Here is an 18,105-nt window from a genome sequence, read left to right as displayed (position 1 = left end):
AAGCAAAGGTGTAATTGAGGGAAATAAGGTAAGGTCATTTTGTCAAGGATTTAATAAAATTTCTTGAGAGATTGAAAAATTAAAAACTAAAAAATATAAGACAGACATTATTCTTAGAGGTCTTTTGCAGCAAATATTGGTTTGAAAAATTGATCTGTTGCTTTATTGAAGGAGGGAATTGAGGTTATTAATTAAGGGAAAACATTTATTACATTGTTATCATTTCAATCTCAAAAAGAAAAAAAAGTTGTTCAGCTCTTTGAAATATGTATCAACTTTGTTCTGTTAATAAAAATATGATAGTTACTTGCCCTTAAGTAGATTGTTACACAATCTTGTTTAGATAAGTACATAGTTAGTAAACTGGCAAGAATAGTAACTTGTTGAAAGGATGGATAAAATATTCTACACATTCCACACTAAGCCCTATTAATTAGAATAGAATTAGAATCAACAACAGAAATTTTCAGATGCATACTGTGTGCCTACTTTCTGATTAAGATGATGTTAATTCTTACTTCTGATATGCCAAATGGAAAGCCTTAGATGAAAATAAATTAGAACTGAACCAATGCCTGTATTTATATATATAGATACATATATTTAAAAAAACTTTGATGCATAATTATTCTTTGTGACTGTTATTCCTTATTTAAGTATCTGTTACACTTTCTGAGCATGCAATAAATGCAAAAACAGATTTAATACCATTAGAGAAAATATATCTGTAGAATTTAATAAGAAAATATCATTACAAACATATGTAATTTGTGACTCAAGAAATGAACTGATAGCTCTGAAGGCAGAAGTCCTGGCATAGCTTTTTGATATGTTTGTTTAATAAATTGCTGTAAGTGATTAAATTAGTAACAAAACAGAAAATCAACTATTGAAACACGTTTTCTTCATGAGGAGATTATGGTCATTCAAGATGTAAATAAAACTATAATTTATGTGAATTCAGTGTCTTATTTGAGGTAATTATAAAAATGATGATGGTCTTAAACTTTGTTATCATTTCAGAGTATCTAACTGTGTTCTCTCAGATGATTGCATTCCATGATCCAGAGCTGAGTAATCATCTCAATGAGATTGGCTTTATTCCAGATGTAAGTACTTGGTGTGTTAATAAAACACAAGGTAAATATAAATAAATCAATAAAGCACAAAATGGCAGCACAAAAGAGTGTGTTTTTAAAAAATTTTGTTGTCATAAGAAGTCCATATCTGAACAAACTACTGCTAAAAATTATAGCTTTCTGTTATAGAGTTTGCGTGGTTATTTTCTATGTTCTCACTTTAAATAAAGGGAAAGTATCTTATTTTTCTTAATAAATCATTTTTGAAAAGCCAGTTAATCAAGAGGGCAGAGCAAGATGGTAAAATGAGTGGATGCCCCCATTTACTTCCCCAGCAACTAACGCACTGAACAACGAATAAAAAGCAGCAGAAAGTGAAATTTCAGAACTCCAGATGGGAGATAAGGTGTTAGAGAGTTGGGGTGAGTCCAGAAGCAGGGAAGATGAAGAGATGGGACAGCACAGAAGCTGGGAGAACCTACCCACTAACATCTGGTGCACTTTTTGGGGCGGGGCTCGGCAACACCCCAAATAGTAAACACAGAAAGGGAGCTAATCTGAGGAAGCCTAGCCTTATTTTAAGGAAGCAATGATTGGCCATGGAAATTCACAGGCCTTGCAGTTGGGAAGGGGCAAAGGGAAACTGTGGTGCTGCGAGAGAGTGCTGTTGAATCTCACTGAGGCCTGAGACAGATAGGCACTAGGACCAGGAAGAATTTCAAGGGCAGCAGGGCTAGGGGAATACTTCAGACAAACGGACAACACAGGGATAAATGGCTGGCCCCATGCCCTAAGTGAGACATGGTAGGAGAGCTTGTGCAGGGATGGCCATGAGAGAAAGACATAGAGAGCCCCCCACCTTTGCCACAGGAAAGTCAAACCTCACCACTTACATCAACGTCTGCGACCAGATAACCGCCCCCACACACATGCATATTGAATTCCAGAGATCAAGCATCCAGAACATGCGAAACAACACTGAAAAAAAATTAAGGATAAGAGTGCCCTCTAGTGGTTCGCAGGAGAAGATAACAGGCCCAATGCCACCAGGTCAATTCTGACTCACAGAGACCATGTATGGCAGAGTGGAGCTGCCCCTTGGAGTTTCCAGGGTTGTGAGTCTTTGAGGAGGCAGGGTGCCTCATCTTTCTCCCACGGAATGGCTGGTGAGTGCAGGCTCCAGTCTTTCAAGTGGCAGCTGGGCACTTGGCCCCTGTGCCACCAGGGTGCCCAATCAGAAAATTTTTCCGCAATAGCCAGAATACAAAATTTAAATTAAAAAAAGAACAAAATGGCCCAAGTTCAACAAAAAATAGTAAAACACACAAAATCACAAGAGAAGGACTAATCAAAAGGAAAACATGAAGAGGAAATTTCTCCTATGGAGGCCAGACTAATGGAATAAATTGGAAATTTTCAGACTATGGTTCTAATATGTTTAAAGAAAGCAAAAAGCACACAGAAACCAAACTAGTGGATATTGGGAAACAAATGGAGAAACAAAATGAGAGACTCAACAAGGAGACTGAAAGGGAAAAAAAGAGAACTACTGGAACTGAAAAAGCAAGAGAAACACTCAACAATAGAGTTGAACAGACAGAAGACAGAATAAATGAACTAGAAGATAAAATAACTGAACTTATTAAGTCTCAAGAGAAAAGAACAAAGAGAAGAGAACAAACCCAAATGGAAATATGGAATTCAATTAAGAAATCTAACATGAGAATTATTGGAATCCCAGAGCGCCATGACTACAATAAAGGCATAGAAAAAATTTTCCAATACATAGAATTTCCCACACCTAAACAGAGAACCAAGCCTGCAAATACAGGAAGTTACACAAACCCCAATTTGAATGAAAACAATTGCCAGCAAAGAACTCTTTACCCAGCAAAGTTGTCGTTCAGAAATGAGGGGGAAATCAGGACATTCCCAAACAAACAGAAGCTCTGGGAATTTGACACTACCAGACCAGCTTTGCAAGTACTGCTCAAGGGAGCGCTCCAAACAGAAACACAAGAGCATTTTACAAATACTTGTATCTATATATGGGAAAATAAAAAATAAGACAGAGAGAGAGATCTCAAAAAAATGCAACATGGGCCATCATAAGGACCAAGTATATAGTATTTTAGGGAATGAACTCAATAATTAAATCCCATAAACAATGCTGTATCAAGTTTGTATGAAATAAGTACAAAGTAAACTTACCGAACCTAGGTTGTATATTGATGTTAAAGGAGACACACCAACAAAAAACGGAGGAAGGAGTATATCAGGAATAGATTTATTATGTTAATGTTCTATGTTAACTGTTGTTCATAAGTTAAACATTGTTGCAACAGTAAGTTGTATAATGTAATATATGTGGTAAACAATAAGAAATCACTGAAATAAAACATTCAGAAGGGAGAAGGCGAAAAGCCTCATCACAAGAAAGAAGCCAAATACAAACAAACACAGAAAAATCAGAATTAAAAAAGATACAAAACACTCAAAAATCAAATAGCAAAATGAGTGCAGTAGACACTTCGTTTTCAATAATAATCTTAAATGTAAATGTTCTAAATGCCCCACCCAAAAGGCAGAGAGTGACAGAATGGATTAAAAAAAAAAATGATCGATCCTTTTGTTGTCTACAAGAAACACACCTTAGACATAAGGACACAAACAGACTGAAAATAAAAGGATGGAGAGAAATGTTCCATGCAACCAGTAAACAAAAAAGAGCAGGAGTGGCCATACTGATATCAGATAAAATAGACTTTAAGTCAAAATCTATTAAAAGAGATAAAGAAGGACATTACATAATAATAAAAGGGTCAATCCAACAGGAAGACATTACAATTATAAATATGTACACTTCTAATAGCAATGCTCCAAAATACATCAAAAAATGCTGACTAATATGAAAGGAGAAATAGACAGCTCCACAATAATAGTAGGGGACTTCAACACACCACTTTCAATTATAGACAGAACATCTAAAAAGAAGATCACTACGGACATTGAGACCTTAAATTATAAGCCAATTGGACCTAATGGACATATATAGAATACCCAGCATCAGAACAATACACATACTTTTCCAGAGCACATGGATCATTTTCCAGAATAGACCATATGCTAGGACACAAAACAAGTCTCAACAAATTTAAAAAGATTGAAATCATACAAAGCATATTCTGTAACCATGATGGTATGAAGCTAGAAATCAAAACCAGGAAAAATAATAATAATAATAAATGGAAACTAAATAATACAATATTAAAAAACTATTGGGTCATAGAAGAAATCAAAAGTGAAATTAAAAAATTTCTAGAATCAAATAAAAATAAAAACATGGCATATCAAAACCTTTGGAACACAGCAAAAGCAGTACTTAGGGGAAATTCATAGCAATAAATGCCTACATTAAAAAAGAAGAATGATCCAAAATCATTGACTTAAACTGACAACTTGAACAAATAGAAAAGAAGAGCAAAAGAAGCCAAAAGCTACCGGAAAAAGGAAATAGTAAGGATAAGGGCAGAAATAAATGAAATAGAAAAACAATAGAAAGGATTACAAAACCAGAAGTTGGTTCTTTGAAATGATCAATAAAATAGACAAATCACTGACTAGACTGACAAAAGAAAAAAACCAGAAGAGGCAAATAACCAAATTAAGAAATGAAATTGCTGACACTACAATCGATCCAACAGAGATAAAGAAGATCATAACAGATTACTATGAAAATTGTACTCCTTCAAATTTGAAAACTAGATTAAATGGACAAATTCTTAGAAACACAGTACCTACCCAAACTAACACAGAGATAGGAAATTTAAACATACCCATTAAAAAAGAAGAGAATGAAGATGTCATTTTAAAAAACTGCCAACAAAAAAGAAAAAACTCAGGACCAGATGGCTACACTGAAGAATTCTACCAAACACTGAGAGAAGAGTTGACACCAATCCTACTCAATCTTTCCAAAAACAGACAAGGAAGGAAGACTACTGAACTCTTTCCATGAAGCTAGCATAACCCTGACACCTAAATCTGACAAAGACACTACAAAAAAAGAAAACTACAGACCAATATCCATTATGAACAAAGATGCAAAATTTTTCAACAAAATTCTAGCCAACACATAACATAGTTTATAAAGAAAATGTTCTACATTCTACTTTGCTGAGTAGTGTCTGAGGTCTTCAAAGCCTGTGAGCGGCCATCTAAGATACTCCACTGGTCTCATCCTTTTGGGAGCAAAGGAAAATGAAGAAAACTAAGGATACAAGGGAAAGATTAGTCCAAAGGACTAATGGACCACAACTACCACGGCCTCCACCAGACTGAGTCCAGTACAACTAAATGGTGTCCAGGTACCACCACTGACTGCTCTGACAGGGATCATAATAGAGGGTCACAGACAGAGCTGGAGAAAAATGTAGAACAAAATTTTAACTCAGAAAAAAAGACCAGACATACCGGCCTGACAGAGACTGGAGAAACCCCGAGAGTATGGCCCCCAGACACCATTTTAGCTCAGTAATGAAGTCACTCCTGAGGTTCACCCTTCATCTAAAGATTAGACAGGCCCATAGAACATCAAGGACATCATACTTGAAGAAAGCAAGAGGTCCTTAAAAAGACAGGAAAGAAAGAAAAGACCAAAGTGTATGTCAGAAGAGACTCTGAAACTTGCTCTTGAACATCGAGTAGCTAAAGCAAAAGGAAGAAATGATGAAGTAAAAGAACTGAACAGAAAATTTCAAAGGGCTACTCGAGAAGACAAAGTATTATAATGACACGTGCAAACAGCTGGAGATAGAAAACCAAAAGGGAAGAACCTGCTCAGCATTCCTCAAGCTGAAAGAACTGAAGAAAAAATTCAAGCCTCTAGTTGTAATAGTGAAGGATTCTAGGGGTAAAATATTAAACAATGCAGGAAGCATCAAAAGAAGATGGAAGGAATACACAGAGTCATTATACCAAAAAGAATTGGTCGACGTTCAACCATTTCAAGAGGTATCATATGATCAGGAACTGATGGTACTGAAGGAAGAAGTAAGTCCAAGCTGCACTGAAGGCATTGGCGAAAAGCATGGCTCCAGCAATTGATGGAATATCAATTGAGATGTTTCAACAAACGGATGCAGCACTGTAAGTGCTCACTCATCTCTGCCAAGAAATTTGGAGGACAGCTACCTGGCCAAATGACTGGAAGAGATCCATATTTATGCCTATTTCCAAGAAAGATGATCCTACTGAATGTGGAAATTATCGAAAAATATCAATATCACACACAAGTAAAATTTTGCTAAAGATCATTCAAAAGCGGCTGTAGTAGTATATCGACAGGGAACTGCCAGAAATTCAGGCCAGATTCAGAAGACGACATGGAACCAGGGATATCACTGCTGATGTCAGATGGATCGAGGCTGAAAGCAGAGAATACCAGAAAAATGTTTACTTGTGTTTTATTGACTGTGCAAAGGCATTCAATTGTGTGGATCATAACAAATTATGGATAACATTGCAAAGAAAGGGAATTCCAGAACACTTAATTGTGCTCATGAGGAACCTGTACACAGATCAAGAAACAGTCGTTCAAACAGAACAAGGGGATACTGCGTGGTTTAAAGTCAAGAAAGGCGTGCGGCAGGGTTGTATCCTTTCACCATACCTATTCAATCTGTATGCTGAGCAAATAATCGGAGAAGTTGGACTATATGAAGAAGAACGGGGCATCAGGATTGGAGGAAGACTCATTAACAACCTGCATTATGCAGATGACACAGCCTTGCTTGCTGAAAGTGAAGACTTGAAGCACTTACTGGTGAAGATCAAAGACCACAGCCTTCAGTATGGATTACAACTCAACATAAAGAAAACAAAAATCCTCACAACTAGACCAGTAAGCAACATCGTGATAAACGGAGAAAAGATTGAAATTCTCAAGGATTTCATTTTATTTGGATCTACAATCAACACCCATGGAAGAAGCAGTCAAGAAATCAAAAGATGCATTGCACTGGGCAAATCTGCTGCAAAAGACCTCTTTAAAGTGTTGAAAAGCAAAGATGTCACCTTGAAGACTAAGGTGCGCCTGATCAAGCCATGGTGTTTTCAGTCGCATCATATGCATGCGAAAGGTGAATGATGAATGAGGAAGACCGAAGAAGATCTAAGGCCTTTGAATTGTGTTGGAGAAGAATATCGAATATAGCATGGACTGCCAAAAGAACGAACAAATCTGTGTTGAAAGAAGTACAACCAGAATGCTCCTTAGAAGGAAGGATGGTGAGACTACCACTTACGTACTTTGGACATGTTGTCAGGAGGGATCACTCCCTGGAGAAGGACATCATGCTTGGTAAAGTACAGGGTCAGCGAAAAAGAGGAAGACCCTCAACAAGATGGGCTGACACAGTGGCTGCAGCAATGGGCTCAAGCATAACAACGATTGTGAGCATGGGGCAGGACCCAGCAGTGTTTCATTCTGTGGTGCATAGGGTCACTGTGAGTTGGAACTGACTTGATGGCACCTCACAACAACAGCCTAAAACAAAACAAGCCTAAGGGCCACACCAGCCCAGGGGCAAGGACCAGAAGGCAGGAGGGGACAGGAAAGCTGGTTAATAAGTAACCCAAGGTCAAGAAGGGAGAGTGTTGACATGTTGTGGGGTTGTTAACCAATGTCATAAAACAATATGTGTACTAACTGTTTAATGAGAAGCTAATTTTTTCTGTAAACCTTCATCTCAAGTACAATAAAAAAAAAAAACTGAGACTAGAAGAGGGGAAAGAAAGAAAAACAAACAAACAAAAATTCTAGCCAACAGACTTCAGCAACTTATCAAAAAAATCATACACCATGATCAAGTGAGATTCACACCAGGATTACAAGAGTGGTTCAACATTAAAAAAATCAATCAGTGTAATCCACCACATAAATAAAACAAAGGAAAAGAACCATATGATCATATCAGTTGAGGCAGAAAAGGCATTTGATAAAATCCAACACCTTTTCCTGAGAGAAACTCTCAGCAAAATAGAAATAGAAGGGAAATTTCTCAAAATAATTAAGGGCATATATGCAAAACTAACAGCCAACGTTATACTCAACGTAGAAAGGCCAAGTGACTTCCCTTTGAGAACGGGAATGAGACAAGGATGTCCATTATCACCACTCTTATTCAACATTGTACTGGAAGCCGTAGCCAGAGCAATAATACAAGAAAGAGAAGTAAATGGTATCCAAATCGAACAGGAAGAAGTAAAACTACCTCTATTTGCAGATGACATGATCCTATACATATACCCCATTGCCTTCGAGTCAATTCCAACTCAGTGACCCTATAGGACAGAGTAGAACTGCCTCATAGGCTCTCCAAGGAGCAGCTGGTGGATTAGAACTGCCAACCTTTTGGTTAGCAGCCTAAACTCTTAACCACTGCATCACCAGGGTCCAATTCTATACATAGAAGACCCTAAAGCTTCTGCAAAAAAACTGCTAGAACTAATAGAAGAATTTAGCAACGTTGCAGGGTACAAGATCAACACATGAAAATCAGTTGGGTTCCTCTGTGCTAACAAAGAGTACTCCGAAAAAGAAATCAAGAAAATAATACCATTTATAATATCCCCAAACTGATAAAATACCTAGGAATTAACCTAACCAGAGACATGAAAGACTTATACAATGAAAATTATAAAACACTACTACAGGAGACTAAAAGAGACCTACAAAAATGGAAAGACACTCAATGCTCATGAATTGGGAGACTTATAGTGCACCTTCACGTGTCTGTCAGTTTGTTGTACTGTAGGGGCTTGCATGTTGCTGTGATGCTGGAAGCTCTGCCACCCGTATTCAAATACCAGCAGGGTCAGCCATGGCAGACAGATTTGAGCTGAGCTTCCAGACTAAGACAGACTAGGAAGAAGGACCTGGCAGTCTACTTGTGAAAAGAATTAGCCCTTGAAAACCTTATTATTTCTGGTGATGGGAAAATCGACACCAAATGTGGATATAGTGAGCACAGCACAATCAGTGTAAAAACAAGTGTTTGAGCATATATGGATGGGTATAGGCATATTGTTATACAGGTAGGTACAGGTGTATGCATAGGTGAGAACAGATAGAAGTATCTATAGGTATGTGTAAATACAACTTTGTGGGTGCAGGTATATATATTCATTGAAGACGCAAATATGGATACTCCTTAGACATAACCAAATACCTCCCAAGATTGGTTTTCTGGGTTTGAAAGCTTAGGACTATAGTCTTATGGACAACTCAGTCATTTGGCATAACATAGTTCACAAAAATCATGCTCTGCATCCTAGTAGCATCTGAGGTCTTAAAAGCTTGTGAGCAGCCATCTAAGATACAACAACTGGTCTCTACTCACCAGGAGCAAAACAATAAGAAGGTAACCAAAAGCTCAGAGAAGAAATAAATCTACGTGAGCCACGACCTCATTTACCCTGAGACCGGAAGAACTAGACGGTGCCCAGCTACCACCACTGACCATTCTGACTGGGGTCACCATAAGTGGTCCCAGATAGAATGGAAGAAGAATGTAGAGGAACTCAAATTCTTAAAATAAAAAGAATTTTTTTTTAAAAAAGCCAGACAAACTAGAACAGTAGAGAACAGACAACTCCCTGAGACTATCACCCTGACACACTCAACCTAGAACTGAGCCTATCCCCTGAATCACCCTTTAGTGAAATAGCAGGGTAGCACACAAAATAAAGGATTTTACCAGTAAGATTGGTGCTCTACTTAAAAATCGCCTGTATGAGACCAAAAGGTCAATAATTATGCAAAAGCAAAGATAAGAACATAAGGGGGCAAGGAAACTAGAGTGCTGGAAATGGAACAAACAGAACACAAAAAGAATGGTGACACATTGTGATAAATGTAACTAATGTCACTGAACAATTTGTGCAAAAATCGTCAAATGGAAACTTGCTGTGTAAACCTTCACCAAAAACTCAATAAATTATTATTTATAAAAAAAAAAAAGCTAATTAATTAAACTTTGCCGTGAAGGGTTTAAGGAGCCCTGGTAGTGCAGTGGTTAATCTCTGGGTTGCTAAGTGAGAAGTCCACGGTTTGAACCCACCAGCCACTCCACTTGAGAAAAGACCTGGCAATCTGCCTGGGAAGCCCCGTAAGGCAGCTCTACTCAGTCCTATGAGTTAGAATAAACTCAACGGCAGCAAGTTTCGGGTTTGTGAAGGGTTTTCAGTTGGATTTTATGATATTCAGACCTGTTTTTCAAGAAATAGGAAATTCGAACTTAGTGAATTATTAAGTAGCTTCTTCTGTGTTTTGCCACAGAGCCCTGGTGATGTAGTGGTTAAGAGCTATGGCAAGCTACAGCTGCTAACCAAAGGTTAGCAGTTCAAATCCACCAGCCAGTCCTTGGAAGCCCCATGAGGCAATTCTACTCTGTTCCTACAGGGTCGCTTTGAGTTGGAATCGACTGGCCGGCAACTTTTGTTTTTTTCTGTTTTACTTGATATATCACCTTGGAGGCTTTGCCAGATATTGACTGACTTCATGAGCTTCTCAGTTGTTCATATCAGGCTAAAAGTCAAAGTTGAGGCTCAAAGGTTAGCTAGGGCATGGTTCAGCCTATCATGCATTTGTTAGTGTGTGACATGGAGTCAAGCCTCTTTTTAAAGACACTTGGAATACAGTATCATAGAAGGTTTCTGTAAACCTCAAAAAAAAAATGTTTTCAGAGATAGAGATCTCTGCATTCCATCTTAACCTTATTTGCTTCCATATCGTGCCTTTCCTCTTAAAGAATATATTCATAGACCAGTATATTGACAGTCCAGGTTAGGAGTGAAAAATGTTTATATTAACACATATTTAATGCACTCAAAGTGTTCCTAATAACACTAATAGCATAAATATTTGTAGAGTGCTTTGAAGTTTAAAAATACTTTCATAAACATTTCATTTGATTCTTAAATCTGTAAGGTGTATAACGCAGATGTTTTCAGCATTTAGCAGATAAGAAATTTGGTCTTTGGCAAAGTAACAAAACTAGTTACAGAACTAAAATTTTAGCCTACATCATTTAACATCTCCTTTCTTCCCCCCAGTCTGGTATATCTTCCATTGTTAGAATAGGACTAAAATTGAGATCTCCTTATTCCTACTTCAAGGAACCGTGGTGGCACAGTGTTTAAAGCCCACCATCTGCTCTGTGAGAGAAAGATGTGGCAGCCTGCTTCCCTAAAGATTTATAATCTTAGAAACCCTGTGTGGCAGTTCTACTCTGTCCTATAGGGTAGCTATGAGTAGGAATCAACTTGACAGCAATGGATTAGATTTAGTTTGGTATCCCTAGTTCATTGGTGTTTGTATTGCACTACAACCCTCTGTGATGTAGTCATGAGGCCTGATGCTGTCCGTAATATTTACGATGCCATTTTCTTCTAGGCTTATGGAGAAACACTTCTCATTTAAGTACAAAATTTATTAAATGAGGTCTCCAAAATGTACACGTATAGTTTACAAAACGTACAGACACAAAACAAAGACAAGCCCTATAATTATGAATAGCGAGGGAAAACCCTTGTAAAAAAATTAACTAATATACATATTGAGTATTCATTTTTATATAATTCCAACTTTCTTGCCTCGTGTTATAAATGTGAGGTATAATATAATATTAAATTAAATCTTATGGCTAGAGTTGAAATTGTTGCAGAGCTGATTGCACAATTGGTAATAGTGTTGTACTTTTGAGAAAAAAATATGCTTATAACTAAGATGTAGACTAGAAGAAGGGATAGTTTCAAAAGTTGTCTTGTAAGCACCTAATTAGGTTGTGCTCAGCACTGAATAGAAAACTGCATTGATTCAGTCAATGTTACAGGTTGACAGAAAACATTTGAGTAGATACATGGGTGTGGAATATAAAGACAACCTGATAAAATCCTTAATTAAATTCATGAACGTAGACACGGTATTAAGAAAGGAATCACAGAAAGAAAATAATTTCTCTTTGCTTTAATTAAGCAGAAAATTGAACTATGAATGAGTGCAATGTAAGAAGCAGTAGTAAGTAAAAACATTGTTAAAAAATAATAATGTCACCACATGTTAAATACAGGGTGCCAAGCACTGTTCTACACTCTTTAAGGATAATCACTAATTGAATCATCATATGTTTATAAATTTAATTAAATGAGAACTGTTAAATATTTACGTATAAAGCCAATTTCATAAGAGCTAATAACAAGGTGGAATTAGAATTTTAGATTATAATAAAATGAAAAGTAAGAGTAGGTGGGAAATCAGTTTAGAAGTGTTCTAACACGTTTGTATTATTTAAAAGGAATATAAATAGATAAATATGCTTGCTATATTTAGGCATTAAATCAGGTATCCTTTCAGATGTGGGATTTGATTTTACTATACTTACAAGTTAATAAATTAGCCTGTTACTGTTCAATGGATGCTGGCAAAAGAATAAACAAGACTTGTGGGTCAGAAACAAAGACTTTATCGCTTACAGCAGAGCAAGCACCATGAGCATCAGCATATTTGTGTTGGTTCCCCTTCCTCCCAAGTCCCATGGAGACAACAGCAAAGGACCAGCTGATACCTGCATCTACAGTGGATTGCATTACAAGAGAGGAACTCTGAGCTTAGGGGATTTTTTTTTTTTTTTTAAATGGTCAGTAAGCATACCTTCCCTTTGCTCTGAAGGGAAAGATATATTTTCTTCCAAGGCTGTAACTAAATTTGTCCTTTGCTCCAGAGAGTCTGTCTCTATCTTCTAAGGTTGTTTTGTTGTTGTTGTTGTTGTTGTTATATGTTTATTTATGTTTTTTAATACAAACATCTTTGAAAAGATAGTCCAGAACAAAGAGTATTTACTGCCCCTGTTCACCAGAAATGTGGGCGTACAAGAGACCCATAGAGAATTGTCCCCCAACTGATGAATGGTAGAAGTTTAATTGTAATCACTAGAAGAGTAGAAAGAGAACGTATAACTTCTAAACTAATAGAAGGTAGCTAAGAGGGTGGGGGGAGAACAAAGAAAAGTCAATAAATCCTGTATAGGCAGAAAAGCTGCACACAGAAAAAATATAAGCTGTTTAAATTGACTATTAAAAGATATTTTCAGATTATATATTTTTTTAAATCTACTTACATGCCATTTATAAGAGATAAGCATAAAAATTTAATGACACTGGTCAAAAAAGAGATTAAAAAAGTATTTGCCAGTCAAATATTAACCAAAAGAAAATTAATCCAGTGATATTAATATAAACTGGGGAAACAGTTATTCAAAAATTGACCCACCCACATGTGGAATTTGGTATATGACCGAGGTGGCTTTACAAATCAATTAGAAAAGAAACGATTATTGAATAACTGGTTCCAATACAATTGGGTAACTATATGGAGGTGTTGGGGAATCAAAGCCCTACCTCATATCATACATAAAAAAAAAAATTCTACATTGACTAGAAGACCTAAATTGGATGTCCAATTTATAATTTCAGTCTAGGAAGGAATTCTTATAGAAATTATGTTGTTGTTGCCATCGAGTCGTCTCCGACTCATGGTGACCCCACGTACGACAAAATGAAACGTTACCCAGTCCTGCACCGTCTTCATGGTTGATAGTATGCTCGAGTCTGTTACGACCACTGTGTATTTTGAGAGACTTCCAACGCAGGGGACTCATCTTCCAGCACTGTATCAGACAGTACTCTGTTGCGATCCTTAGAATTTTCATTGGCTAATTTTCCAAAGTATATTGCCAGGCTTTTCTTCCTAGTCTGGAAGTTCCACTGAAACCTGTCTACTATGGGTGACCCTGCTGGTATTTGAAATACTAGTGGTATAGCTTTCAGCATCGTAGCAATACACAAGCCATCACAGTACAACAAACTGACAGATAGGTGGTGGCTACAAGTTAACAGAAAGTACAAAATATAAATTTAAAAAGAAAGAATTGAGGAGTAGTACAAAGGGGCTTCCATTGTATTGATAATATATTGATTTTTTTTTAATTTTTGAAGCAAATGTGGTAAATTTAATATTTGTTAATTCTGGGTGGAAGGCACATTGATGTTGCTTAAATGTTCTACACAGGGTGAGTGAATTATTCAGTATTTCAATAAGTTTGAAACATTATCTTTATTCTATTAAAGCTTCCCTTTTCCTTATGACTCCCTCCTGAAATTACTGGGGCATTTTCATATAACTTCTTACAAAAACTCCTCGATAATACTATTATGAAAGTAATAATGATTTATATATGTAGTGTGGTTAGCCTTGTGGGACATTCAAGAGTCATGTGAGGTGAAGACAACTCCACATGGGATGGGAATGTCCAACAATGGCAAATGCTGAGCATCCCTGGCCCCTGATTGCAAGTATTAATTCCCTTATCATTGAGACAATAAAATGCCTCTACACATATTTCCAGAACTCCTTCTAGTGAACAGTACTTTCACATTGAGAATCCTAGAGTAAACAAAGAGAAATGAGTGGAAAGAGAGTGTTTCTTAACCTGCAGAAAATTCCCTTGTCTAGAACTATCGTCTTGTCACAGAGAGTGAACAAATGAAAGTTATTTAGGAAAGAAAGCTAAAATATTAATAGAAATTTCATTTTTTGAAATTTATTGTCCCTTTTTGTTATTAAGTTGATTTTGTTTGCCTGTTTCTAAAGCCTGCCAATAATATTAAAAAATTTAGGAGGTTATTTTGAAGTGTCGTCTTATAAAAATATTTGATATTTTTAATATATATTGTTGACAGCGAATAGTGGTAGAAATTGGATAAAATGGAGAATTTTTTCTAATATTTTTCCAGCTATTAACCATCACATATATTTTAGTTACATTTCACTAGTTTGTGTGTGCTTTGTTTTTGTGGGTTTTTTTAGTTATTGTTTTCAATGTTCTGCCTTTAAAGTAAGTGTTTAAGCAATTTGTCTGCCTCTAACAATACAGGCTAGGATTCATCCAAGTGAAGGGTAGGTATTTTAGTAATGAGATCCCAAACTGAGTTTCCTGCTCCAGAACTAATCTTTTCAAAATAAGCACTCGTTAATCTTCCATCATTGAAACGTAGGCTCCCATTGCAGAGAAGATTGTAATTTCTGGCTCCTTTCTGTTTGTTGTGGGTCAGAGAACTCTGAATACTGAACACTGCTGAAGCTTGAATAGTTAGAAATATTGTGCATGATGTGATGCTTAAATTATATATGTCATGATGGTTATGTGATTTACATATAAGTAAGGGATAGTGTGTACTTGGTAGGAGCCCTGGTGGCACAGTGGTTAAAATTGAGGCCAGAGTAATTTTTATCATTTTTGTCTTGGTGTGTGTTTCTATTTCTGAAAATATACAGGCCTTTTAAATGAGAGTAGCAAAGGCCTCCTCATTCTTAAGGAAACTTTTCCTGAATTACTATGAGTAGCAATTTCCAAATTATGTAAAGTTGTCATGTGGCCATTAAGAGAAATGATACGGACTGCATCTCAGTACTATATATGCCTTTTGAACCTGCTGGCACAGCTGAGGATAAAGCTAACAAACCCAGTGATAAGCAAGGTATACTGGCAAAACCTTTGTCCTTTAACTGCAGTCTGAAAGGAAACATGCTATTACTCATTTTCTCCTTCTTTTAAAAGATTGTCACTGACATTTTCAAAATTTATATTCAGCACTTGATTTTGTACTAACAGAAAATGTAAAAGGACTGATCAGAAATTATTTATTCATTTTTCATTCATTTCTGACCTTCATATTTTTGTCATGTAAAGAAATTTTTTAATTTTAATTTAAAAAGGAAATTACTGACACTAAACTTTTCAGATTTTATCAAGATATGGTTACAGGAAAAATTAGGAAAGTCCACCTTATTTAGAATCTTCCATAACAGGAGTCCCCACCAACCTGTTCTGTCCATCTGCAGAATACTAGGATGGTCTTCTTGTCTGGCCATTACCCTGGTGTCCCTAACATTAGTCCTAACTCCATCTAGTGTTCTTGGATCTTTTAAGGCTGTTAAAAACAAATGGCTTATTGAACTCTGTTTCTCACAATAGAGCTTGATTACCTTTTAGAAAAGGCCCAGAATTTAGAAACCAGACAGCCTGGTAGTTCCACTTGGAATGATAAAATTATATTTTGGTGCCTTCTTGCTAAAAACACACAGACACAAGTTGTGTATCCAGCAAGTTTCCCGACTTGGTGAGTTCACTTCAATCTTCCTACTATATATCCAATCTAATGTACCCTTATACTGGTTGAGAGACAGGTGAAAATAAATACAGCATAATACAGCAGTTCTCAAACTTTTTGGTCTCAGAGACCCTTTACACTCTTAAAAATTATTTGGGCCCCCAGAGGTTTTTTGTTTATATGGGTTATGTCTATCAATATTTACTGATACATTTTTTTAAAATTATTAATTTGTTTAAAAATAACACTAGAAGATCTGTTGCAAGTTAACCAAAAATAACATATTTTTATGAAAAATAACTATTTCAGTACAAAAAAATGAGAAGAGTGATATTGTCTTTCACTTTGTAATATCTTTACTTAATAGAAGGAAGCTGGATTCTCATATCTGTTTCTGCATTCAGTCTGTTGCAATATGTTGTTTTGTTGAAGTGTATGGAAAAGAATCTGACTTAAAATGATATATACTATGCAAAAGCCATTTTCAAACAAGCGTTAGTTTCTTAAAGATTAGGTGCAATGTGCAGTCTAAACCATAATCAATGAACTTTTGTACTCTGTTACATTAAAATCCATCAATCTATCAATCTATACTAAATGTAGCTCTAAGAGGATGATAGTAAGTAAAATATGCAAGATGATAGTAAGAGGAAGATAGACAAAATAAAGGATCTTGTGGTAGAATTTGGAAAATAGAAGAAAGATTTTTATGTAGAAATATTTGAAATTTTGGAAACTCAATGTAGCTGAGATGAGATTGAGGAATACAGATTGTGAGAGCTGGTAAAACTGTAGATACCTTAGTCGTCTTAGCTTACGCCTTGCCTTAAGAGTCAGCCTCTACCTGTAAAAGTAACATCTACAGTTCACAGTGCTTAGGATTCTCTCCTTTATACCTTCCATTCTTCATTTTATTTCAACAAAACGTGAATGATTCATGGGGTTATCTCAGAACTTTGAATTGTTAAAACACTTTTATTACAGAAACTTCTGGATATTTATTAAGTATGGTAATTGTAACTCCTGTGGTTGTGCCTGATATATGTCATATCCTCTGCCAGTTGATTTAGATCCATTAACTAGTCTTCACAGCTACCCTAAAGGTCCAAAGAGGTATGTGAGTTTACCAAATCACAAAGTCTAGAGTTTCAAAGTTTCAAGAAATTATAGGATGGCCCGTACTACTTTCAAAATCTTTTACTTGAATGGTTAGATGTACATTTCCACAATGAAGAGAATCACGGCAGGGAATCAAAGTAATGGTCACTACGTATTTTACAGAGTGGTCTTCTAGTAATTTAATTATAAAAATACTTCTGACTTGAGGTAAACAGAAACTATAGTATGCTGATAAGAAGATGGATTAAGAAAGTCTATTAGAAGGGACTCATATATTTATTGATATATATACCAATATGTTTGTCAATAAAAACTCCATTTGACATAAGATCATAAATGTAGAGTGGGATTCATTGAGAATTTGTTATAAGACGTATGTCTTTTTCAGGTTTTTTTTTTTTAATTTTTTTACATTTGCAAATTTTTAAACTATACTATTCTACTCTTCAAAATCAACTTAATGAACCCCCCGTTTCTTTGTTTTTCATATTAATAGTTATGACATTACTACACCATGTGAAAAGACATCATGAAATTCTAAATATTACTATTCTTTCTTGATATTGCTAGGGGGCAGTATTTACTTAGCGGACTCTTAACAGACGACCACTAGGCCAAATCAAGTGTACATAATTTCATGATCTGGACAAAATAGTTAAAGAATATATGATTTCTT

General features: G+C 36.0%; 1 protein-coding gene across 7 annotated transcripts in view; it reads left to right on the top strand.

Annotated features, from left to right (window-relative positions):
- The window catches only part of TBCK (TBC1 domain containing kinase), a 273,293-nt gene that overhangs the window by 120,472 nt on the left and 134,716 nt on the right, over window positions 1-18,105 (top strand). For all 7 annotated transcript variants that reach the window (XM_023734775.1, XM_023734773.1, XM_023734774.1 and 4 more), the window contains one exon: window positions 1,024-1,109. In XM_023734775.1, coding sequence (XP_023590543.1) covers window positions 1,024-1,109 — 86 coding nt within the window. The remainder of the gene's footprint in view (window positions 1-1,023; window positions 1,110-18,105) is intronic.

This window comes from Trichechus manatus, unplaced genomic scaffold (assembly GCF_000243295.1).
Source record: "Trichechus manatus latirostris isolate Lorelei unplaced genomic scaffold, TriManLat1.0 scaffold00071, whole genome shotgun sequence".
Lineage (NCBI taxonomy): Eukaryota > Metazoa > Chordata > Mammalia > Sirenia > Trichechidae > Trichechus > Trichechus manatus.
The sequence above is the reverse complement of the archived record's forward strand: the minus strand, read 5'-3'. Positions and strand labels throughout refer to the sequence as shown.